Source organism: Chrysemys picta, chromosome 10 (genome assembly GCF_011386835.1).
Source record: "Chrysemys picta bellii isolate R12L10 chromosome 10, ASM1138683v2, whole genome shotgun sequence".
In the NCBI taxonomy this organism is placed as follows: domain Eukaryota; kingdom Metazoa; phylum Chordata; order Testudines; family Emydidae; genus Chrysemys; species Chrysemys picta.
Window position 1 is genome coordinate 65,591,593 of NC_088800.1, and position 25,725 is coordinate 65,617,317.

Consider the following 25,725-nt stretch of genomic DNA (forward strand, 5'->3'; position numbering starts at 1 on the left):
CTGCTGCACTCACTGGCAATCAGGCAGTTTCTGATTGCTCTTTCTGTAATAAAAGATCAGCCAAGAACTTTTCAAACCTCTCCCAATTTAGCTTTCTAAATAGAAAGTTAAAAGTAGCAACATTGCAAACCCAGATCCAACCAACACACTGAGAGCAGCTGTTAAGAATCCTGGGAGGAAAGGAGAGAAAGAGCAGCTGGAGAGGGTGGACAGAGGAAGAAGAAATGGAACAGGAAATGCATCTGGAGGGAGAAGAGCAGGGAGAAGGGCCAGAGGAAGCAAAAGACTGAAAAAAGCTATAGCTGAGGGAGGGAGGGAGGGAGACTTTGCATAGAAAGTTATAGTCCTAGCATTCTAACGACACAAACAAATTCAGCCTCATCTCCTTATGAGGCCAGTGTGTAATGAATGTATGTGCATCTACCAGAGCTGTTCATTTTATACACATCAGTCAATATTTTAACATACCATACAATAAATTTCATTATGAGCACTTGCATGAGTAAAGAGACACACGTGTTTTCAGGAACAGAGCCCATGTGTTTATATGGGAACCTACTCTGAACTGTTTGCATTCCATAATCATTAGCAGATTCTTTCCCAGTACACAAACTTGCCATGAATTGTAAACATTTCTCAACTACAGGCATTTTGGAGAAGAGGAGCACTGGAAGCTAAGTGGGTCCAAGGCACAAAATATGTTTCTATTTGTCCAATAAAGCTGTAGTCAAACCCCATATTTCCATACACCCTGAAGTAAACATGGTTTTGTTGAAAATCCCGTAATTTAAGTGATGACCCAGAAGACTAAATGAGCTGGATATGAATTATCTCAACTAGGAATTCTGGAAAGCCTTCAAAGCTCTGGCAGCCGGCGCTTTATTATCCTGGCCTGTAATTGTTTGATAGGGAACAGCAAGTTGTGAGAATGATTCTTCATGAGTCTGACCAATCAGTGGGCCCTTTGCTGCCAAGCCAAATAGACCCATGCAGTTATTTTATTCTGTTTAAAAATAATTTGCAATTGCTGACTTTCCCTCAAAGTGATCTCAGGCTTTTCAAACACAGTAAGCTACAGAAGTAGCTATTAAGCTATCCCCACCTGAAATGGAACAGGACAACCTCAGGAAGAATGTACCAGGCCCAAGTGCTCACTCACTGGGCACAGATAAGTCAGAAAGTCACAATCTCCCTGCTTAAACCCAGCAAGAAGATTCTGCTATAAGTCAGGGCCGTTGCCTTCTGAACCATTACGTTTCCCCACTCCATTAAAGGCAAGAAATAGAATTTCCCTCCTTCCTCCCTTCAATGGCTATGAGATACAACACACACACATGGAGCCAGATTCTAGGGTACCCCAATCAGGAGCAGCCTGTAATTTCTACACTTTGGTCTGATGCTGGCTGTGGGCAGAAGGATCCGTGCAAGCTTTTCTTGTCTGCCTCCACATGCTCCATCTGGCCTTGATGTTGCTTTCTCACCAGAGTATTTGGGATTCATTATAGCTGAAAACTGGAATAAGTCCAATGGGACTTTTGTGTACTGACTAAATGAGTCAGAAAAAAATGTCAACTAGCAAGAAATGCTAAAGGTATAACATGTCCCATTGCTTCCCTTCCTATGCCTGGTCCCCTGTTCACTGCAGGGGCTGTGGAACAATGGCCATTTTTCCACAGATAAGTTTGGGACATTTTGTACCTTGGTCAGAATTTGGTCTACTATGTATTTTATCCAGCAGTCTTATTATTACCTTGTTTTCCAATCACTAAAAAAAAACAAATCACGAGTAATGTTGCTGAGGCAGAGGAAACTAAGTGAGAATTGCCCAGTATGCTGCAATAACTCTCTCTCCTTTTTACAAACACCCACCCACCTCTATTCATGATCCCAGAGTAGAAATATTACAAGCCAGGTTGCTCATTCCAGTCTGCACAGATGTAAGAAGTACTTGGAATCTTGCTAACACATTGCCAGTTTGCTCAATTTTTAGCTCAATCCTGAGCTCAATTTTGCATACCCAGGAAATTTGGTTACTTCTTCAGAGAAGCACACAACTGAACCAAATCCTTTGAGGCCCTCCCATCACTAAAAAAAGCCCATTTACAGCAGTTTCAATAATAGCGTCCTGCAGAAAGTGAAGCCCAAAGAAGAGGGCACTGTGCAAAAGTAAAAACCATAGAGCAGTAAAGCCCTTTAGGGTGTATGTAAAATTCCCTGTATCCTTTCCTCCAAATCTTGGAAAATGACACATGAAAGGTGACAAATGCCATTCTGAGCTGAAATGCATGGTGTACATCATAATCCACAAAGGGACTGCATTACATATTACCTTAGGGGAAAACCACACTATAAAAATGTGAATACTCAGCACATATAATCAACTAACAAGTCAAAATCTGAAAAGCAGCTGTAGGCCTGGAATGTCTGTGGGTGTTAATTATAATACTCCTAAAAAGGTGCTGAATTAACAGCACTGGAGAATGAAGCCTCTATCCAAAAAACAGGGACAACAGAACCTGTAATAGTATCAGCTTCCTCACACCGTCCTGCCTTTGAACCTCTACCTTGACCTGCAGAGAGCACCCTTGAGGGGCCAGTTCAGTATCTTCCCTTCTATCTCTACGCTGCCGGTTCAAATCAAACCCCAGGAACTAAAGGCTGTTTGCACCCTCTGTTGGAGTCTTACATGAAATGAGCTGGTAGTTTCAGTCCACTCCCAGAACACATCACTAAAATCACCTCCAGAAGCAGAGTTTCATGTAAATCTGAGTGGGAGTGAGACTAATAGTCTAAATGCCAAGGCTAGGAATAAATATAATATATGCCTATCTCATAGAACTGGAAGGGACCCTGAAAGGTCATCAAGTCCAGCCCCCTTCCTTCACTAGCAGGACCAAGTGGCCCCCTCAAGGATTGAACTCACAACCCTGGGTTTAACAGGCCAATGCTCAAACCACTGAGCTAGCCCTCCCCCCAGTTGGTTTTAATGATAAAATGAAAAACTGGTCTGCTCACAGCAAGAGAGTCGATCATGCCTGTGGTGGGTTCAGGAATGAATGACAATGACCAAAGGAAAGATTCCATTTTGTCCTCCTCCACTTCTTTTGCAACAATAATTTCTTTCATCAGGACAACACAGGCCTCTGTAGCACACGATGGGAGAGCATCTACTAGCGGCTGCCTGAAACACAACAGAAAAACGACAAAATCTACATGAACTGAAGTACCTAAGAGTCAAAGAATATTTGCCTACTGTCTTCCTGAGACTGAGGTTGCTTCAATGGAAATAAAAGTCCACTAAAAAACTAAGGGGCATATCCTTAGGGGCATATCCTGACCCTACAAAAGTCACTGGGAGGTTTGGCATGTATTTAAATGGGTGCAGCACTGTACCTCCTAGGCTAAGATTTTCAAATGTGACTAGTGAATCTGGGCATCCCAAGTTTTTGTGTCTCCTCAAGGGACTTGATTTTCAAGAAAGGACTCCTCTAAGATGTCTCAAATTGGGCACCTAAAGACTGAAATGTCTCAAATCTTAGTCATTTAAGTCTGCGGTTCAGAATTATGTCACTTGGGAAAACTGAAAAAAGACATTTGTATAGCAGAAGAAGAATGTCCACACAGGGAGCTATACTAGTGTAGCTATACTGGTATAATTGGTAGGAGTTTCCCATGTAGATAAAGCCTTAGACTGCTTTGGGCAGAAGATGACCTGCAGTTGTGATTTTTCTCTGAAGAATAATGTAGCTATTTGTCAGCATGAGAGAAATTAAGTGATTTGGGGTTTTTCTTATAACTAATGTAGAGTTAATGCCAATTTTTCAAGTTTGTGTCAAGTGAAGCATGAACCATTGTTACAAATCCAGAGCAGCTATACAGAAAATTTAGTCTAAGCTAGATAATATTTTGGCCTGAAAGCACATTAAATGCCTGTTTCTATGCTTGCAGTTCTCAATATATTTACTTGTATTTACTAGGAAAGCCCACATTGTTGGAAGGAGGAAGAAAAACAAGATTATAGGCCTGATCCCACTCTTACTGAAGTTGAGGGACAAACTAATTGACCACAATAGTGTAGGACTTAGCCTTATCAAAGATCCAAACCCTCAGATCTGAACCAGTCCCAATATCAGAGATGTTTGGACCTTGCGGTAAACATTGTGAGTGAGGCTCAACTCTAGATTATATCAAGGAAATAATTTCCATCTAAAAGTTTCTTCAATCAAAACTGGGAAAGCATTTTCGACCACATTTTTGTGGACATTGGTTGAGGGTTTTTTTAAGTCAGCTCTGGAAAGGCTAGAAAGGGATTTTTGACCTTCGTGCATGCAGTCAGCATTGTTGGTGAAAGAACATTCCATTAGGAAGGATATAATTTTAGTGTTCAGTAAACTGGTTTGGATCAGTGAACAGACCAAAACTTTTGCAAAAAAAAAAAAAAAAAGAATCCAAAAGTTCTGTTCACTTTTAAAATTACTTTTCTTTTTCACCTTCCTCTGCTATTCTCATGGTATTTCTGGTAGGACTGAAGGGAGGAAGTGGCAGAAATCTCATAAGAAAACCTTTTTTTAATATAAGGTCTCTTCCAGACCAATTTTGCCGCCTCAAAAGGTTTAATCATGTTGGGTTAAGCATCTGTTTTGTAATTACCTTGAACTAGACCAAACCTCAGAATCTTTTAATGTGCCCACAACAATAATAATTTGACAATGTCCAAGGTTTCACCAAGGTAGGATTCTCCTTGCCCTGATTCCAACCAACACATATGAATAATTTCCAGATCGTTTGATTTATACTAACTGAGGAGGAATAGCTGGACAAGACGCATAAAAATTGAAACAAAAATGATTTGTTTGGTCATGCAAAAATGTCAAGACTGAGCCAATGTTTTAGAAGCACACCACACAGAGAGAACTGAACAAAAATAGCTGGACTCCCAGTGTCTAGGAAAATCCTCATACACACACAGAAATAGCCCATCCTCCACTCCACCAATCACGTTTCCTGCACAATTGACACTGTTAATCTGGGAACAGACTACAGATGGATGTAAAACAAATTGAACACATCAGCTTTGATGAACATCAATCAAGATTTGTTTCTCTAATGAAGCACATCAGGAGCAGCTGCCACTTTTAATTCATTCCACATTGGAAAGTTCATAATGTTCCCAGTGGGATTTTCCATATTTTTCCATTATGACCGGTGCCTAACAACATAAATCTTGATTTACATCCAGATGGTGGAAGCATGACCTGAGCTTCCCGTTGGTATTGTTCCTGGAATGGCTGGAAAATTCTCTTCGCGAGAAAGTGGACAGAGAAGGCAACACTGAACACTGTGCTGGATCAATGACCAGCACTGACAGGGTGTTTCTAGTGGAAAAGGCTTTACACTAATACCATTAACAGTGGCCACTTCTATTATCAGCACTGGCATTAAATACCAAAACACATAAAATTGGGAATTGTAGAATATACACATAAAATACCCTTGAAACAGAAACAGAAATCCTGTTCTATGTGCTCCCTCTTCCCATCCTATTTGTACTGTTTTCAATGGACTCATTTAGTGTATTTAATTCATTTGTATACACCCATTCCCTATAGACTTCTGGGCCAAATTCTTGCCTTCATTTACATTCATACAGCTGTGCTGACTTTGACTCTGTGGGCCTGAGCCTCTTTTAAACTCCGCTGGTGTAAGTCAGAATCAACACCACTAGAGGCAGTGGAGTTACACCAGTTTAATACTGATCAAGTTTGCATATGACACAAAAATTGGGGGAGTAGTAAATAATGAAGAGGTCAGAGGTCACTGATTCAGAGTGAACTGGATCGCTTGGTAACCTGGGCGCAAGCAAACAATATGTGTTTTAATACAGCTAAGTGTAAACGTATTCATCTAGGAACAAAGAATGGAGGCCACGCTTACAGGATGGGGAACTCTACCCTGGGAAGCAGTGATTCTGAAGAAGATTTGCAGATAGTGGTGGATAATCAGCTGAACGTAAGCCCCCCCAGCTGAACGTAAGTGTGATGCTGTGGCTAAAAGGGCTAATGCGATCCTGGGATGCATGACAAGGGAATCTTGAGTAGGAGTAGAGAGATTATTTGATACTGTATTTGACACTGGTGCAAAATGCTGCTGAAATACTGTATCCAGTTTTGGTGTCTACACTTCAAGAAGGATGTTAATATATTGGAGAGCATGAAGAGAAGAGTCATGAGAATGATTAAAGGATTAGAAAACATGCCTTATAGTGATGGACTCAAGGAGTTAGTCTATCTAGCTTAACAAAGAGAAGGCTAAGGGATGACTTGATTAGTCTATAAGTACCCACCTAGGAAATAAATATTTAATAATGGACTCTGCAATCTGGCAGATAAAGGTAGAACACGATCCAGTGGCTGGAAGATGACACTAGACAAATTCAGACTGGAAATAAGCCATATATTTTTAACAGTGAGAGTAATTAACCATTGAACAATTTACCCAGGGTCGTGGTGGATTCTCTATCACTGACCATTTTAAAATCAAGATTGGATGTTTTTCTAAAAGATCTGCTCTAGGAAGTTCTATGGCCCCTGTTATACAGGTCAGTTTAGATTATCACAATGGTCCCTTCTGGCCTTGGAAGAGAAGAGAATCAGACCTGCTAGGTGGCAAAATATAATCAGGGGCTGTATAGTGTTCCACGCATAGGAGACACTACCTTGTTTATCATTTATATTACAGCGGCATCTAAAGGCCCCAACAGAGATGGGGGCCCCCATTGTTCAGGTCACTCCAAAAAACACATTGTAAGAGACCTTCCCTGCCCCGAAGCACTTACAGTCTAAACAGACAAGTCACAAAAAATGGGAGAAAGGAAGCGTTGTTATCCCTGTTTTACAGATGGAGAACTGAGGCCCAGAGAGATCAAGGGACTTGACCAAGGAGTCCAGTGAGTCTGTAGAAAAGCTGGTCACAGAATCCAGATCTCCTGAATCCCAATCCAGCATCTTAACTACAAGACCGTTGATCCTGTCTCAAAGCACATCTCAAAACACATAACTGTGAACCCAAGGCAGGGCTTTGCCACTGGCGGTTTGAGAAACTTATTTCAAATATGAGCCAGCAGATTCCTTTCTTTTGGAGAGCTATGCAAATCTTGTGCACTTATCACTATATTCTGTCACAGAAATCACCTGGCTTTGTGGGAAGTGGGTCTTGGAATTGCTTGAAGACACTGATACATACCTTGGAAAGTTATCGAGCTACATGCTTGAAGGGGAACATCATCTTTCTGTCATTGAAATGAGAGACCCACAGTAGAGCAGAGCAGAACGTAACAACTATTTTGGTGTAGGATCTGATCAAAATAAAGGTAAAGGAAATACATTTCTTTACCATAAAAGAATACAACTGCTCACTGTTAAAGGGGTCTTACCAGTTGTCCCTGCATTTAAACGAAGATCTACGCCAAAGGCCTATTAAAGCATCAGCAGAGAGACTTCGAAGCTCAAACACCAGAGTCATGAAGAGGTCTGCAGTCTAGAAATAGAGGACAGTACAGGTTATATCAGGGGTAGGCAACCTATGGCACGCGGGCCAAAGGCGGCATGCAAGCTGATTTTCAGTGGCACTCACACTTCCTGGGTCCTGGCCACTGGTCTGGGGGCCTCTGCATTATAATTTAATGTTAAATGAAGCTTCTTAAACATTTTAAAAACCTTATTTACTTTACATATAACAATAGTTTAATTATATATTAAAGATATAGAAAGAGACCTTCTAAAAACGTTAAAATGTATTACTGGCATGCGAAACCTTAAATTGGAGTGAATAAATGAAGACTCTGCACACCACTTCTGAAAGCTTGCCGACCCCTGAGTTATATAATAGTTATAGAGGAAGCATGGTTCAGTGGATAGGTGCACTAGAGTAGGACTTGCTCAACCGCTGAGCCTGCAGTGTAATCTTTGGCCACCCCTGTTCTGTGTTTCTGCCTCTCCTTCTGGTCTGTCTTTTCTATTTAGATAGTAATCTCTTCAGGAAAGAGACTGTCTCTAACTGTCTGCACAGTCCCTATCACAGGGGTGGGCAAACTTTTTGGCCTGAGGGCCACATTGGGGTTCTGAAATGGTATGGAGGGCCAGGTAGGGAAGGCTGTGCCTCCCCAAACGGCCTGGCCCCCACCCCCTATCCACCCCTCTATCCACCCCCTCCCACTTCCCGCCCCCTGACTGCCCCCCTCAGAGCTCCCAAACCATCCAAACCCCCTGCTCCTTGTCCCCTGACCATTCCCTCCCAAGACCCCCCACCCCTAACTGCCCCCCCGGGACCCCACCCCCTATCCAACCCCTCTGCTCCCTGTCCCCTGACTGCCCTGACCCCTATCCACACCCCCGCCCCCTGACAGACCCCCCGGGACCTCCACGCCTATCCAACCCCCCTTGTTCCCCGCCCCCTGACTGCCCCCGCAGAACCTCCGCCCCATCCAACCGTCCCCTGCTCCCTCTCCCCTGACTGCCCCACAGGACCCACTGCCCCTTATCCAATCCCCCTGCTCCCTACCCCCTTACCATGCCGCTCAGAGCACCAGGACTGGCAGCTGTGCCACCCAGCCGGAGCCAGCCATGCTGCCACGTTGCCAGGCAGGAGCTCGCAGCCCCACCTCCCAGAGCACTAGTGGCACGGCGAGCTGAGGCTGCGGGGGAGAGGTCGGGGGCTAGTCTCCCCGGCCAGGAGCTCAAGGGCCAGGCGGATGGTCCCGTGGGCCTGATATGGCCTGCAGGCCGTAGTTTGCCCACCTCTGCCTACCACAATGGGGTCCCAATCTTAGTTAGGGGCCTTAAGGCACTACCGCAATACAAATCAATGACAGTGTGACTGGGTATAATTTGGAGCAGGGACCATCTTTTTGTTCTGCATCTGAATGGCACTTGTTTGTAGTGTTCTTATATACGTTTTGGTCCCAGGATATTAGAGAGACAAGATGGATGAGGTAATATCTTTTATTAGACAAATTTCTGTTGGTGGGAGAGACATGTCATGACATGTTGTCATGTCATGTCAATTTATTTAAAAACATGAAAATTTGGGCCTAAATTGAAAAGTGCCTCTTTTAGTATTTAGTGTGTTGCCACATCAATGTACATGTAGCTGGAGGAAACTAATGCTGATTTGGAACTAAATCAAGTTTTCCAGTTCTAAGAAGGCACTGAAAGGCAGAGCGACTGGACTAGACTGTGCAAGTCCATGATGCAATGATAAAGAGTAAAGAGCTGCTCTTCCCAAACCCCTTTGGATGTATACTGCACTATTAGTGCTAATTTTCATTCTCTAAAGCCTGATGTTGGAAAGATTAACTAAACAAGCAGATCTTTTGCAGTTGGCCAGTTTTGGCAGACTGCCATCTCTTCCAGGAATGGTCATAGTTAAAGCTCTGTGTTTGTCACGAAGGTCACGGATTCTGTGACTTTCCGTGACCTCCTTGACTTCTGCAGCACTGGTGTGCCTGGCCCGGGGACAGGGCCGGCTCCAGCTTTTTTGCCGCCCCAAACGGCAAAGCGGGAAAAAAAAGAAAAAGAAAGCCTCGATCGGCGGCACTTCGGCGGCAGCTCTACTGCACCGCTTCATTCTTCGGCGGCGGGTCCTTCGCTCCGAGAGGGACTGAGGGACCCGTCGCCGAAGACCCGGACGTGCCGCCCCTTTCCATTGGCCGACCCAAGCACCTGCTTTCTTCGCTGGTGCCTGGAGCCGGCCCTGCCCGGGGGCCACCTGAGCAGCTCAGGCAGCCCCTGGGCCAGGCACACTGGCCGCTGCTCAGGCAATCTCGGGCGCCCCCTCCCCTGAGCAGGAGTAGTTTGGGTGTAGGGGGCTCAGGGCTGAGGGTTGGGGCCTGGGGCGGTGCTTACCTGGGGCGGAGGGGGGGGGCTCCGTGTAAGGCCAACAGCAACTGCCCTCCTTCAGCTCCTACCTCCACATGCTGCATCCGCCCGCAGGCACCGCCCCTGTAGCTCCCATTAGCTGCAGTTCCCAGCCAATGGGAGCTGAAGAACCAGGGCGGAGGCAGCACATGGAGCTAGGAGCTGGGTCGCCGCTTCCCAGGAACTGGGTAGGGAGCCTGCCCCAACCCCACCACCCGCGTCACCCCCCTGGCCGCAATACTCCCCCCCCCCCAGCACCCGCAGCGCCCCTGGGCTGTGACTCCCCTCCCCCCAAGCACTCACGGTGCCCCCAGGACCACCCTCCTGAGCCATGCCACCCACCCACCCCCAAGTTTTAGTCAGGGTAAAAGTCAGGGACAGGTCACGGGCCGTGAATTTTTGCTTACTGCCTGTGACCTGTCCATGACTTTTGCCAAAAATACCCGTAACTAAAACATAGCCGTAGTCATAGAATCTTGTATCTAATTATGGGCTTGTGTGTTGCTGGTCTGGAATCTATTTCTTGACCATAGTTTCTTTCCCCAGTCAGGTGCCTCCTTCAGAATGTGGCGAGTTCTACTCTTAAGACATTTTCCAGGTAAAGTTTTTGAGTCCTCTTCATTCCATGCTTACTCCTGATGAGACTTATTTTGGAATCTACCTGCTTATTTTGGCCAATATTCAACTGTGATATTTTAAGATGGATACATTTGGAGAAAAGCAAATGTTTCGCTGTAGTTCTCATGGTCACTTACAGAGCTCGTCAAATTTTCTTTTGATGGAACACTTTTCCATCAGAAAATACCATGTCTTCAAATCAAATCTTTCCAGGGGAACATCTCAATTTTGATTAAATTTAGTTTAGAAAAACATCTAAAAATTAAATTTCCTGCAAATTGGAAATTCTGGTTCCTGTACAGTGCTGGTCACTGATTTTTGTGTAGAGTTTTACTATGGAAACTCACAAGTGATTGATTGTCTCCTTTTTTAACGGAGGCCTTTTCCCTGAAACAAATAGCTGTGGTAGCTTCTCTTTTCATCTGGTTACCGGAGCTGGTCCCCCTTTTTTATATCAGTACCACTGTTACATACAAATGCTCCAAGCTAGAAATCACTAAAACAAATCCTCAAAGACTACACAACTGTGAAAGTTATGAAAACTGTGCATCAAGAAATCACATTAAACAAACATAGGTCTGTATTCTCCACATATTGCACACAGCTCACTTAATGTAAATAGAGTTATGCATGCTCAGCAAAGACAGTGTGCTTTTGATTTTTATACAGGAGTCTTATCTATCCAAACCCCAATTATCTGAAACTTCCTATTATCCACATACAGACTGTCCTCTGGTGGGAAGGGAATTACTTACCAAATAACACCTCTGATTTTGATAAACCCTATTTATTCTAAGTATTTTTGATCTCCTGTAGGATTAGGATGATATTTTATTACACCTGGAGACTTGTGTTTTTCTTTTAACATACCATACATTTTAAGGTGTCCAAGCTTTAGTTGGTGTTGCACTTTAATTGGATTAATATCATTGGATTAATTTAAATTATTCATTTCAGATTTGAAAGGCTGTAAAGTAAAAATATTATTCTTACCAAAAGACATCACTATGGGTCATATATATATATACACACACACACACACACACACACACACATATATATACCTAGACGAGAGAGAGAGAGAGAGCGTGCATGGTTTAATTCTGCCAGATCACAGCTCCAAAAAACAGGGGTCAGATCTAATTTAGCTCCCTAACTTCTAGCTGTCCTGAAATTTCCTGTGATCCTGTACACTTGCAGTGGGTTTCTACACAGAACTGCCTCCTTGGTAAACAGCCCAATCATTTACAGGTTTCTTACTATTTATGTGGAAAATGAGAGCTCCAAAACTGCTTCCAAGAGCAACGAGAACTTGGTATAATCCCATGCCAGAATTAGATCTTCATTAAAGCCTGCCAGGAGGTTTCATTAAAAAGGAGCTGGCACTATGTAAGTAGATGGAGTAATCTCTTACCATATCAATTTTTTTTAGAATACTTTCACAGGTCCGTGTGTGTATAACTCTTTATGTTTTTGTTCTAATTGGACTTTGCGCAGCAATAGCACATTAATCTAACCAAAATAAAATACACCAAAAAAAAAAAGAACAAGATAATTCCAGCATTATCTTTACAGGCACCTTCAAAAATGAAACCACCAAACCCTGAACATTATAAATTTAGGAGAGTCATTGATATCCTGTATCTGGCAGAACATCCAGACAAGTATACTTAATAGACTTCTTCCAAAGCATTGGTAAAAATCTGTGTCAGAACATTTATTGTACAAGCAATGGGCGTGAGTGCAATAACCCTGTAGCTACTCACACAAGTAGCCTCGCTGAAGTCAATAGGAGCACTTGTGTGAGTAACTGCTGAGCACTTGTGTGAGTAAGGGGTTCACAAATTGGCCTTATGCATCTAACAGTCTTGGTGCTGTAGCTACAAAACGTCAATAGGACTCAAGCACTTAAGTTCTTTGCTGACTACAGATGGACTTACACACAATGCTTAAATGTTTTCCTGAACTGGGTCACGTGGGCAGCCATTTTCTATTCTCAGAGGTGCTGCAGTCAGTGCGAAGGAGATACACCTGTCCACACACACTGTGCTCTCTTTTTACCAAGCTTTATTGTGTCTCTTCCTTGTTGCTGTTTCCTTTAATCTAATAATAGTCATTTTAAACTGAATAATACACTTATTTTGCTCTTTGTAAAGGGACACAACAAGTAATAGGTAACGTTTATAAATCCTGTTGGCATTTAAACTCCACTGTCCTTCTATAGGACTGTGTTTCCTAAGTCTTTGAGACACTTTTGAAACTTTTACCCAGTTTCAATTCTAAACTAATGCAAAAATTAAAGGATCTGATCCAAAGCCCATTGAACTCAATGGAAAAATTGCCACAGATTTCAATGGACTTTGGATCAGGGCCTAAGACCTAGGAGTTGTGACTTTCCTTCGGTCTTTAATATCAGCATCTCACTTGCTTCATTTTAACTACATGTACTAGATAGGCCCCAATTTAGCAAAGCACTTCAGCATGTGTTTAATCCCACTCCTACTTGGCAAGTACATAACAGTTTTAAAATGGTGCTGAAATCCCATTGACTTCATTGGGATTTGCACACCCTGAATTACCTTGCTGAATTGGGGCATTAGTTCTTTGATGAATGAGGTAGGGGAGCACACACAGGCTTAAAATTAAGTATTCCTTTAAATACTTAACCTTATTATGGCCCTGATTTAGCTAACTGGAAATGTGCGACAACTGACAGAGAAGGAAAGGGATGAAAGTGTCCAATCAAAGTGAGAAAGAATTGCTGATGACTGGGGTCTAAAGAAAGCATGTCAGGAGATTGGGAAAAATGCCCCAAGCAGTAATAATGTAGGACAGTGTTTCTCAAATTGGGGTCGCCGCTTGTGTAGGGAAAGCCCCTGGCGGGCCGGGCCAGTTTGTTTACCTGCCCCACCCGCAGGTCCAGCCGATTGCAGCTCCCACTGGCTACGGTTTGCTGCTGCAGGCCAATGGGGGCTGCTGGAAGTGGTGGCCAGTAAGTCCCTCGGCCCACGCCGCTTCCAGCAGCTCCCATTGGCCTAGAGCAGCGAACCGCGGCCAGCGGGAGCCGCGATCAGCCGGACCTGCGGACGGGGCAGGTAAACAAACCAGCCCGGCCTGCTGGGGCTTTCCCTACACAAGCGGCGACCCCAGTTTGAGAAACACTGATGTAGGGGCCTCAGCAGACCAACTCCGTTTCATTTCAGCACTCATCTTCAATTCAAGGAAGTTATATTTTTCTAACACATGTTCAATTAAAGAAAGACATCTAAGACACCTTCAGTTTTCAAGAGTAAGTAAGGAGAAGAGGGAACTATATAATTCAGAAGCAGCATGCTAATAGTATCAGATAAAAGGAAACCATACTTGCATAAAACCCATACACTAATAATCAGACTGAACACATTCTCAAAACAACCTCCCCTGTGACTTTATAAGCTCTAGCAGTTGGCAGCAAATAAGGTAATAAGCTTTAAACAGAGTAAGTGCTTGTATTTAATGTCAACAAAAATACTTTTATCTGGAAAAAACTAAACACCTCTTCAGTTCATAGTTTATTACATTACCTCCCGATTTCAAATACACTCTAATATTTATGTTGTCAAAGAGGGGGAAATAATGTTTATGTTCTTGCTAGAATTACAAAATTTCTTGAGGTATGTGTAAGAGGAAAAACAAATCATTTTTTAATGCTGAGTGAAGGGTTCTCAGTAAGGTTATAGCTTACCTGACTACACCATCTCAACACAACCTAACATCAAGGTTAAAAAAGACCCTTGCACCCTGAATTAAAGCAGTGAAAGAATATTTGTATTTCTGGGCCAAGTTCAGTGCTGATTTATAACACTCGCAATACCGCTGAATTCACAATGGATGTGTCAGTGGAGCAGGAGAATGGTCCAGTGGTTTGGGTGGTTAATCTAGGACTTGTGGGGAGCTGGAGTTAAATCCCTGCTTTATCACAGACTTCCTGTGTAACCTCTGGCAAGTCATTTAGGCTCCTCTGCCTCTGTTTCTCATCTGTCAAATGTGGATAATAATACTTCCCTAACTCACAGAGGTGTTGTGAGGATAAATACACTAAAGCTTGTCCTCCCATCATTATGGTAATGGGAGCCATATAAGTACCTAAGATAGATAAATAGTAGCACTTTACACATGTATATGATTAATTTCTAACTGAGTAAAATAGGAAAACCACTCCTAAAACTTCTAGAGAATAATGGAATCATGAGCAATAACAGGATTGGTGGACAAGGGAAAGCAATAGATGGATTTGGGTATTGCTAGCATGTCTCCAGAAAATTTGTTCTCAACTAGTGCTGGTTGAAACATTGGGTTCTTTTCTTGTGGAAAACTCTGACTTTTTGTTGAAAAACTGAAAATTTTAATCTAAAACCAAAAGTTTTCAGCCAAAAAAGTGTATGGTTTTCACAAAACATAGGTACTTTTCCATGGAAAAATTCATTTATTTAAAAAAAAAAGTCTGACAAAATGCAGTTTAGACAAAAAAAATTCAGCCAGCCCAACTCATAACATTAATTTGAATGGCCTGATATACAAACATGTAATTCAGACTAAAAACCAGCAGGACAGTAAATACAGGTTAATAATTTACACCAAAGCTTAAAGGACATGCCTAGCGACGTGCTATAGGGATCACTGTTAGGCTCAGTCTCGTTTAGTATTTTCATTAAAGGCCTAAGAGAGGGAGTAAAGAGCACGTCAATGAAATTTGCAGATATTCAGCTGGGAGGAGCTGTGAACCCCAATGAGTACAGTGGAATAATACAAAGGTGCCTGAAAATAACAAACTGTGATTCCACTTGGAAAAAAGCAGATTAATCTCTGTTCAGGGGAGAATAATCCAACCCACCAATAGTCAATGGGAAGGAGAAACTTAGGAAGCATTAATGTTGGAAGAGACTTGGAAGTGGGAACAGAGAGCAAATTAAACATAACTTTACAACAGAGTAGGGCAGTAAAAAAAAAGCTAATGCAATTTTAAGGGGCATATGTAAAAGCTGGGGTAAGGGTCCCTCTCTTAAGCAGCTGGAATGCACAAACACCTGGAATATTGTAGTCATTTCAGGTCAGGGCATTACCAGGAGATATTGACAAACTCCAAGGAGTTCACAGAAAACAGGGCCGGCTCCAGGCACCAGTCTGGCAAGCAGGTGCTTGGGGCGGCCGCTCCGGAGAGGGGCGGCATGTCCAGCTATTCTGCGGCAATTTGGCGGACGGTCTCTCACTCCCGCTCGGAGCAAAGGACTTCCCGCCGAATTGCCGCCGCAGATCACGATCGCGGCTTTTTTTTTTTTTTTTTTGGCTGCTTGGGGCGGCCAAAACCCTGGAGCCGGCCCTGACAGAAAAACAACAAAATTGGCTGATGGCTGGGAGGAGGAGATGGCTTACAATGAAAGATTTAAAAAGCAATCATTTTGCTAAATGACAGCTAAGGGAAGGCGTGATAACTGTCAACAAATGTGTGGATCATGTAAACACCAAGGAAGGAGAGGAATTATTTAGATCCATACAAACGTAGTACACCTAAGATCTGCAAATACTCCTTGACAGTGGGCTCCATTAAAGTGTGGAACAGTCTCCCATGGGAAGTGGCAGAAGTCCAATCACTTGGGATATTTAAAACTAGACTGGACAAAACAGCGGTAGATATTTAGTGGGTGCAGTCCTGGCTTGGCATTGAGAGGGACAAGTTGACCTAACAGATCTGTTCCATTTCTGTCTTCTAAGAATTCAGGGTATGTGACGTTTTCTGTTCATAACTGAGGCCAACTGTGCACTAAGAGTAAGTGCTGACAAGTCCAGGAGGTAAGGAACAGTCGTAGCTGCTAAAAGCAAAGCAATCTATACTGTCTCCCCATCTCCTTTTCTCTTCCAATACCTATGTTACCAGGGTAGGATTCAGCTTTGCTCCCTAGAATCAAAAGCCATAAGTCCAACTCACAGCCCACAAGTGTCCACACCATAGACACCACCCAAATTGGTACTGATTAGCAACTTTTCTGAACACTTTAGGAGTGAGGCCAAGGAATGAATGGGGATGGAGAACAAACTAACCTCTTGATCCTAGAGGTTACCCATCCAGGTCAGAGCTGGGGGTTGGTGGGGAAAGCAGTAATAGGGCAGTGTGGGGGAGCTAGCTGTGCCACTACCCATGCTGCACCTGTTTGGTGAATAGAGGGCGGCGTTCTCAAGGGCTGTCAATCCAGTACCACAATGTTAATGGAGGCCACTGCAGAACCTGCATCAGAGCCTCACTGCAAGAGTCTCTGAAAGTGACAGTCGCTTCTCTCCTTTCTTTGACATTTTTTTTTATTCTGCGTTTGTTCTGTTAACGGTCCATTAGCTAATCTCCATCCACATTGAAATTCAATCCATTCTCATAATGGCATTTTAAAAGCTTCCTGGGGAGTGACACAATTTCCCCCTCCTCCTTCGCACTGTTCACTGTTTTGGGGGATTTTCCTCTCTATTTATTCTTGTTTTTGTTTCCTGAACGAAATGCATAATCTTGCCTCATTCAGAGCCAGACAATAGGGAGACAAATAAGCGACACATGGCTGCCAAGGAAGCAGTCTCCCAGACAACACCATGACCATTCCCATAACTCCCTTCCTGGCCCATAGGACATTATATTGGTTGGAATGAGGTGAATGAAAAACAGAAAAAGGGGGGTGGGGGAATAATACAGGTCCCATTTCAAACTTCTTGTCACACAGAAGGAGTCTCATGGAACACTGAAAACAGCTGACAACCAATTGTCTCCAGTGTTGGGACATGCATATTATGAATAATTTAACTCTCTTTTGGGCATTTGAACAGACAACAGCTACTTGTCCTAATCTTAGCAATTTACAAAACAAGTCTCCCATACAAGAAATCAGTGTGGCTTTTTGGAGACACACATGACACTCAATGGCTACTGGGGAAATTAACTATCATTCCCTTGGGGACACTTTATCCTGGTTTCTGCATTTTAAAAGGGCTCCAGACCTTATTTGAAATAGCTTTTTGAGTCCAAAGTGGCAGTATTATGACATTTTCCAAACAGCACAGAGCTTCATAATCTGTTCTTAAACGCCATCACACATTCTCTTTGCAAGGTCCAGCACATATAAAATTAATCACTCATTTACTGGGAGAGATTACTTTTATAGCTCCGCTAGTCACACTTAGCTCCCATCTGTTCAGCTAAAGGGGCAGCGGAACTACCTAATACTCAGACAGGGAACTTTCTATCATGCCAACAAAGATCCAAGCAGTCCTCCTTCCTTCTCCCCAGTCTTACCCTTACTCACTGGCCTTTGCTGGCCTGTGATACAAGGGTCAAACAATTATAGCCATCTAATAGGCGAGGAGTAACCACTGAGGTTGTAACTTAGCATGGTTGACTTGGAGTCCCCCTGTTCCAATTGTGACTGTGACCTCTCTCCCCAACTCTCATGCTACACTGAACAAATACCTATACTCACCCTTTGAGCTCATTAACCACTGACCAGAACCAATTATTGCCTGAGAGGTCCACACTCCCTCACTGGAGACAAGAGAGTTTGTATATTTATATTAAACAACAGGCAGCAATCCCCTGCAGAGCTGGGTTCCACAACTTCAGGGCAGTATGCACGCCCTCCATACTCTCCCCAAATCCTGTGCCTCACCTCCCTTTACCTGGGTGCCTTTGGGGCTTAAGTGAGCCAGAAGGATTTGCTTCTCTGGGGTTAAATTTCACCCCAACTGTTGTTGTTTGTATTCCAGTAGCACCTGAAGGCCCCAATGGAGACCAAGGTCCCATTGTGCTAGGTGCTGTATATACATATATTAATTAAGAGACTATCCCTGAGCCAAAGAGTTAATCTAAAAATATGGGGGGGGGGGAAACGGAGGCAGAAGTGACTTGTCCAAGGTCACACAGCAGGTCAGTGGCCAAACCAGATATAGAACCCAGATCAGCCCTACCCACTAGACCATGCCGCTTCTTTAGCTATATGTTTAACATAGGTAACATTTAAGTGACAAGCACAGTCTTTGGTTTTTATATCTTTTTTTTCATATTGTTCTACTTTATTATTGGCAAGAAACATAATGGGATATGGAGCCTCTCTCTTTCAGGTCACTGCTATAAATTCACCTCAGGTCAGTAGTGATCTGACATCATCTGTTGACTGCTCAGTACCCTACATGAAAGGCATCATGATGATCTCTGTACTTCCCACTGGACAGGTATCTACATTACAAAGAACATAACCAATATGAACTGACACTCGTGTTGCCAGTCTAACAGAGAAGTCAAGGAGAGAATGAACATAGCTGACAGACAGGCCTCTCACTTATCATGGAGGCCCCTCCAATGTAAAGTGGAAGCTCAATGATGCACCAAAAGCTCACACTGCTGCAGCCCATGGGGCTCTCAAAACATTTCACCCATATTTTAATGGCATCTGCCCTTCATAATGCCTTAGGTGAGGGGGAGGGATTCTTATTGGAAAGTTCCTATTTCTCAAGGTGTGCAGACAGCTGATAAGTAAGTTCTCCTCAGAAAGAAGCGGCTTTGTAGGTTATTACTAGAACTTACCACAAACACACACAGCCATTTAAGGCTCAGCAGCAATGGTTTTGCTTGAAGTAGGCTAGGCTGGCTTGACGGGATTAAGGCTATCTTGAGGAGCACCACCGAATCCACAGTCATCGCCCCATAGAAGTGGGCTCAGTCCTGCCAGGCATCGAGCACCCACAGCTCTCATTGAGATCCATGCTTTACAAGATTGGACTGACAGGGCCAAATTCTCCACTCACCCTGTGCTGATGTAAATCTGGAGTGGCTCTTTTACACCAGCATAGCTGAGAGCAGAATGTGATCCATAATCTTTATGGTAATTGAAATGTAAGTAATGGGTCAGATTATTAACCCCCCTTGGACTGCAAGCATGGACAGTGCCTATGGACAACCCCCTATATCCCTGACTGGGGCCCCTCAATTACTGCAACAACAAATCACACAGACCTTAGGCTAAACTCTCATTGACATCAAGGATCAAGCCCTTCACAACACACTTTATCAACCTAGTCCCTATGTTACACAATTAGACTGAATAACGAACAGAACAAGAGAGTGAAGCCATCATCTCCCTGACTACCAAAAAACAAAGATGTATGACAGCAAATGATGAGTGGAGGTTCCCAAGACACCCTTTACATTTAACAAATCCATTTGCGGGGATCTTTCATCTCAATTCTGGAGGCTGGAAGAGAATCTCAACATGAGGTCATGCCAGCAGTACTCAAGCCTATCAGCCTGTGCTTTATGACAATGCTAACTGCTAATTCAAACATTCCACTTTGGGTCCTCAGCTATATACCACGTGAAAGCATCACTCTCCTATTTTATTAAAATTAATACAGAGTAATGAAACTCTGAGACATTTCAAATTATTACATATAAAGTGGCACCTCATACATTTTTCCAGCCTTTTAAAAAGGTTAGTTAAATAGATATTTATTTTGGAAAGAATTAAGGATAAATAAATGAATATATTTTTATGTCCTAAACACTGAACCAATTTGAAAGGTAGCTACAGTACACCATTCTCTCTCCTCTCTGCCTCCTCAAAGAGTTCTAATAGGGACAAATTGAGCCAAACCTCAACTCTGATGTAGCTCAAATGAATGCAAAAGAGTTATGCCAGGGATTAATTTGGCCCAAATCTATTCAGCATATTAAATAAATATATAATCATTTTCAAGCTGTGCAATATAGGAAACCAGATATTTTGCAACAAATAAAAGAAATTGTGTCACCTTTACCCTATTGCTTTAAAGTGATTTAGCATGATCTCACACAGCAATTGTAATATGGTTACATTAGAGCTATAATTATGAATAGATATTTGAGTCTTTCCTGTTACATCTCATGAATAAATCTGTAACAATTTTAAAAGCATTTAGCATGACCCTGGACACTGTACACACTCCTATGAAAACAAGCATTAAGCATTGGGCAACTACACTGCAAGGAACAACCACTATTTAATCCTATATATGCGCAAGCTTTACAATGGCATTCACCACCATCGTATTCGAGCCCCTCACACACGCTAGCTATAATTACTTCTCTAGGGGACGAAGGGAGGGAAATATTATGAGCCTTATTTTACAGATGGATAATTGAGACACAGAAAGCTTGAGTAACTTGCCCAAAGCTACAAAGGAAACCTGTGACGGGGTAGAAACAGAATCCGGCAAGAAGTCAGCAGGTTAATAATGGGTAGACCTGAGCAGCAGTCGGGAGTAGCTGATTTTCTTTCTTTAAAAAAAATACTTTCAAATGATTTGGAACCATGTGTGCAGTAACTGACCTATAAATCCATATAATCTTGTTGCTGTTACCCGTATCCTCCTTCCTTCCCATTGTTTGTTATGCTTTTTTGCTATACCCTGTTTCAGTTTAGATTGTAAGTTTTCCAGGGCAGTGATCATGTTTTCTTCTATTTGTATAGTACTAGTACAATGGAGCCCTGATTCTGCCTGGGACCTCTCCATGCTTACCACAATCCTAATCTTAATAAATAAGAAGATCATCCTATGCCTCTTGAATCCCAGTTCACACCCTTCCTACCGAGGCTTGGTTCCTATGGAATAATTAAAAGGGACAAACGATATTAGGATATTAACTTGCCTTTCTGGGAGTCATGGACTACATGTGTGAACCACATCATAGCACCAAATGGTTGGTTATGCCACTAAAGAACATGAAGTGGATGTTGTATAAAAAAAAGGCTTACCTCAAAACTCATGCTGTGTGCTAAGCAGAGCTTCCGCACCAGTTCAGCCACTTCCTCTCCTGTGGATGGCCTCTCATTTTCTTCCCTTTCATACAGCATATTACTCACATAGAGATCATTGGAGTCCACTGGAAACACATGGGAAAAAAACCAACTATGCAGCAGTCACCTATTTTCTGTGGCTAACACTAAAACCTGGGGAATCTTATGCTCTGAGGCTATGTCTTCACTGCCAAAAAAGGTGTATTTTTACTGTGGGATAATTAATATTTATGTAAATTCCTAGTGTAGACAAGGCACTGTAGTTTTGCAAGTTAAATAAATAAGGTCAACCATAGATAGGGATTTAGCGCTGATCTTGCCCACCTACCTCACATTAAAAACTACCGTGTTTTGTCTCCACTAGGATTTAACAGAGGACAGCTAACAAGTATTAGTTAGACCACAGTAAAAATACACCTTTTTTGGCAGTGAGGACAACATCTACAGCTTCCATTCAGCAAAATTCTAAAATATATGCTAAATTGAAGTCAACGGATGTACTCACATGCTTAAAATTAAGCATGTGTTTAAGTACACTGCCTAAAGGAGCATTAACCTGCAAGGAAAAGTCATAGAAAGACACGGAACAAACAAGACACACATGAAACAAAAACCAATCACATACTCTCCTTCCCACACCTTGCCTGCCTGTTTTCATCACTCCCCATCTACTTATGTCTTGTTACCGGCCCGATCCTCTATTTCTGAACTCCCAGTCAACTCAACTGGAATGTTGGGTGCCAAAGAGATATGTTTGGACTCTTACTATAAACTCTTAGGGGCCTTGTCTTCTTATGTCAGCATATGTATATGGATATTCTGAGAAATTAGAATTTTTTTAAAAACAGAATAAATTATAAGGAAATATGCACCAGTAAAATGAAAGGTTTCCCCATTTAGATCTCCATTCCTTAATCATTACTCATGCAAACCTTCCATTGGCTTCACCAGATTCATTCTGCCAATGGAGACAGGCCCAGGGAAATGAGGAAATGGATGGAAACGGGGCTCTACTTGGCATATTCCTTTGAAGTCCATTGGAATTTCTGATATTTTAGGCACCATACACTGGGGAGAGCTAAGCAGCATACTCTGCCACTGCAGGGGGAGTATGTGCATTGGGGAGGGCCTGAATCAGTGCTGCAGGCATAGGCGCCAACTCCGTGGGTGCTGCGGAGCTGGAGCACCCACAGGGAAAAATTAGCGGGTGCTCCACACCTACAAGCAGTCAAGCTCACCCTACCCCCACCCCATCCTCACCTCCTTTTCCCCCGAGCGCACCGCGTCCCCGCTACTCCCCCTCCCAGTGCTTCCCACCCACTGCCTAATAGCTGTTTGGTGGCGCTTAGGATTTTCCGTGAGGGCGGGGAAGGAGTGGGGACACAGCGCGTTCAGGGGAGGAGGCGGTAAAGAGGCAGGGCAGGGACTTGGGGTAAGGGAGTGGAATTGGGGCGGGGCAAGGTGGGGCAGGGGCAGAGGTAGGGAGCGTCAAGCACCCACAGGGCAGAGGGGAAGTCGGTGCTTATGGCTGCAGGTCCAGGGTTAGGAACGACACGGAACAGGAGTCGGCCATGGAGGAAGTCAGAGCTGCGAGCTCTCATTTGTAGATACCAGCCTCACCATTTTTGGAGACTCACTTCCTTCCAGGCCTATAGAACCTCAGGGCCCTGTCTCCCAGAGCAGGCAATGGGCATCAGCCCAAGATCCACAGTTACAGTCTACCGTTCCATGCCTTTTAGCACGTGAAAGGAAAGATCTGATAAAATGGGAGTTCCTACAGGCAGACTGAAGGCAAGAGGCAGCCCACATACTTTTTTTCCACCTCTCCCCAGGAAATCACTTTAATTTGCTGTTACTGGAAATATGAAGTAACCTGTTTGGTACAACATCTCTGCTTCCACTTGAAGTAGTTTCAGTGAGGACTGTGTCTGTGTCTTTGCCCCACTGCCCTTCCTAGAGAAAGGTGTGACAAGACTGGATTCAGTGCATTTGGCCTCTGCCAGGATTCCATCCTTAAAGCTCTGAGCGCATTCCAGTTTGGAGGACAGGATCTGCTGCTGCGACTGAGAGAAACAAACATTTCAGAGAAACTCTTTGCAACCTGTGTCCATTCACACAATCTCTTCTGGGAAACACAGGCTTCACAGAGAACCCAAGCTCTGCGACATTCCTGTCTAGACCTGTTGTGATTCCTAGAGAGGGATACATTAATAAGGTCCCAATTTCCGACCTGCACTTCCCTTTTCTGAAATGGAATTCACACCAACTTTCATTATGAACTGGACTCGTTTCATTTTATTCCATAAGGCACCAATTTTACCAGGTCTACTTTGCCAGCAAAGGTTTGAGTGCAACAAAAAGCTATTCATGTCAAGTAGCTGACAGCTGGCTGGTACAGTATGTGTGGTTGACTTATTTCTGTTGCTAGCGTTTGTAAAAAACAGACATGAACACTGATTGTGCTTGGGAAAGCCTTAAGTTTTTAAAACAACTGTAAGTGATTTTTCCAAAAACATGACACTTAGCTCACATACGCCTTTTTTCATCCACAGCTTTCTATTTTTCCCCTCCAATTTTAGTTTTAAACCACCTCTTTAAGCACCATATATTTGGAGCGGTGGAGGATTATCCAACCCATGAGTTTTAACCAGTCCAGTCCCTCCATACATTGCTGTCTGCTAATCAGTTATGTGATTAATGACTCAGTACAAGAAGATCAATAAAATTCATTGCCAGAAGAGCTCAGAATCAGTTTTAAAACTGTCTGCTACTTGGGTTATTTAAGTGTTGCCATTCCAAAGGACCTTTCTCAGTTGCGTAGAGATCGCAAGTAGTCAAAAAGCCAGGTGTATGTAATGACTGAATCCAGAGTCCAGAAGACCCTTATTACACTCACTGCATAGGGGGAATGGTGTGTTATGAATGAGGCTGGGATCTGCTCATTGAACGATGAGGATAAAAAAAATAAATACTAATCAGCGCCCTCATCTGCTATTGAAAAACTAGGTAGATGGGCTCTCAGAAAAACCTCAGACAGATATATTGAAAGGTTGACTATGTGTTGTCCAACCTGTGCATTAAATGATGAAGAAAGCCTGATAATACAGTCGATTGTGATTGTGCCATTAAAGATGTTACTGTAATGCAATAATGCAAGGGGGCAGAGTTAAAGTTGCATGAGCATATAGGAACATGCTGTATTTGTCAGATAATGTTCATTAAATACAACAGCAAATCTCAGCAAAAACAAAGGAATCTAACATGGTTTTATTTCTGAGGATTTAAGTAGGTATGGACATACATAAAGTGTAATTGAGCCTGAGTAACTTTTATTTAAATAATCAGAAACATTTTGATTAGCAGAAACACACGTCACTAAATATATTTGACATCAGGATTTGGTTATAAATACTTAACAGACCTGGCCCTTTTTAATCACTTCAGGAAAATAGCAAGGACTCCTGTTAGGACCACAACCAATCCCCCAATACTTACCAGCACATTAGGCAGAGCTATGGATTGCAGGGAAATAAAACCTGAATACCGGTGAGAACACAGGTTTAAGTCCTTTGTCTTCAAAACAAGAGAGCCTTTCCGCTGATATTTGGTTGGGCATTTTCCCAGAATATCCATCTAGTAACAAACATACAAAACCAATAAAGCTACCTATCTACATATACTCACACACAATACAAACAGACTATATCGATCAGTACAGCTATTAACTATAATTACTTTCCTGAAGTAGCAAAGGCTCAGGGAACTGAATTGTTCCTTGCAATGCATTAGCTTTGCCACAGATACCATGGGCAGGCACATGCATTTAAAATGGCCTGGTGAGATGATCTTGCATTTTAAAAGTCAGATTGGAGGGTTTAACTTCAATCTGAAAGATTTTTAATTACATAATTGCTTAAACACATATTACATATTGCTCCACTTGTTTTGTACCTTAAGCCCTGATTCAGAAAAACATTCCCAGTCAGGACATCACTTAACCACATGCTTAATATTAGGTACATGCTTAAAGTGCCATTGAGACTTCATATGGCTGTATTGCACGCATATAAACCCACTGACTTCAATGAGTTACTCCAGATTTACCTTAGTGCAAAACAGCAGAATTTGACCTTATGTTTTCAAACATAGTGTTCAAATGATGCTCAGCTAAGAGCCTTGAAGCCTGATTTCGCAACCCCTTGAAGTCAATGACAAAGCTCCTGTTGATTTCAGTGGGCGCAGAATCAGGCTCTTGGTTAGGAAAGTCTGGACTTTGCCCACAGAATAGGTACAGCACAAGTCTCCTTCCACCACTCTACCCTGCTCTGCTCGGGAGCAAAAAGGAGCCACCT

The 25,725-nt window shown here is 43.0% G+C and overlaps 1 protein-coding gene across 1 annotated transcript in view; it reads right to left on the reverse strand.

Moving 5' to 3' along the window:
* The window catches only part of LOC101945417 (uncharacterized), a 185,677-nt gene that overhangs the window by 140,542 nt on the left and 19,410 nt on the right, over positions 1-25,725 (reverse strand). The window contains exons 6-10 of the mRNA XM_042861623.2: positions 24,869-25,006; positions 23,247-23,436; positions 21,332-21,459; positions 7,433-7,536; positions 3,016-3,181 (exon numbers count right to left, since the gene is read on the reverse strand). Coding sequence (XP_042717557.2) covers positions 3,016-3,181; positions 7,433-7,536; positions 21,332-21,459; positions 23,247-23,436; positions 24,869-25,006 — 726 coding nt within the window. The remainder of the gene's footprint in view (positions 1-3,015; positions 3,182-7,432; positions 7,537-21,331; positions 21,460-23,246; positions 23,437-24,868; positions 25,007-25,725) is intronic.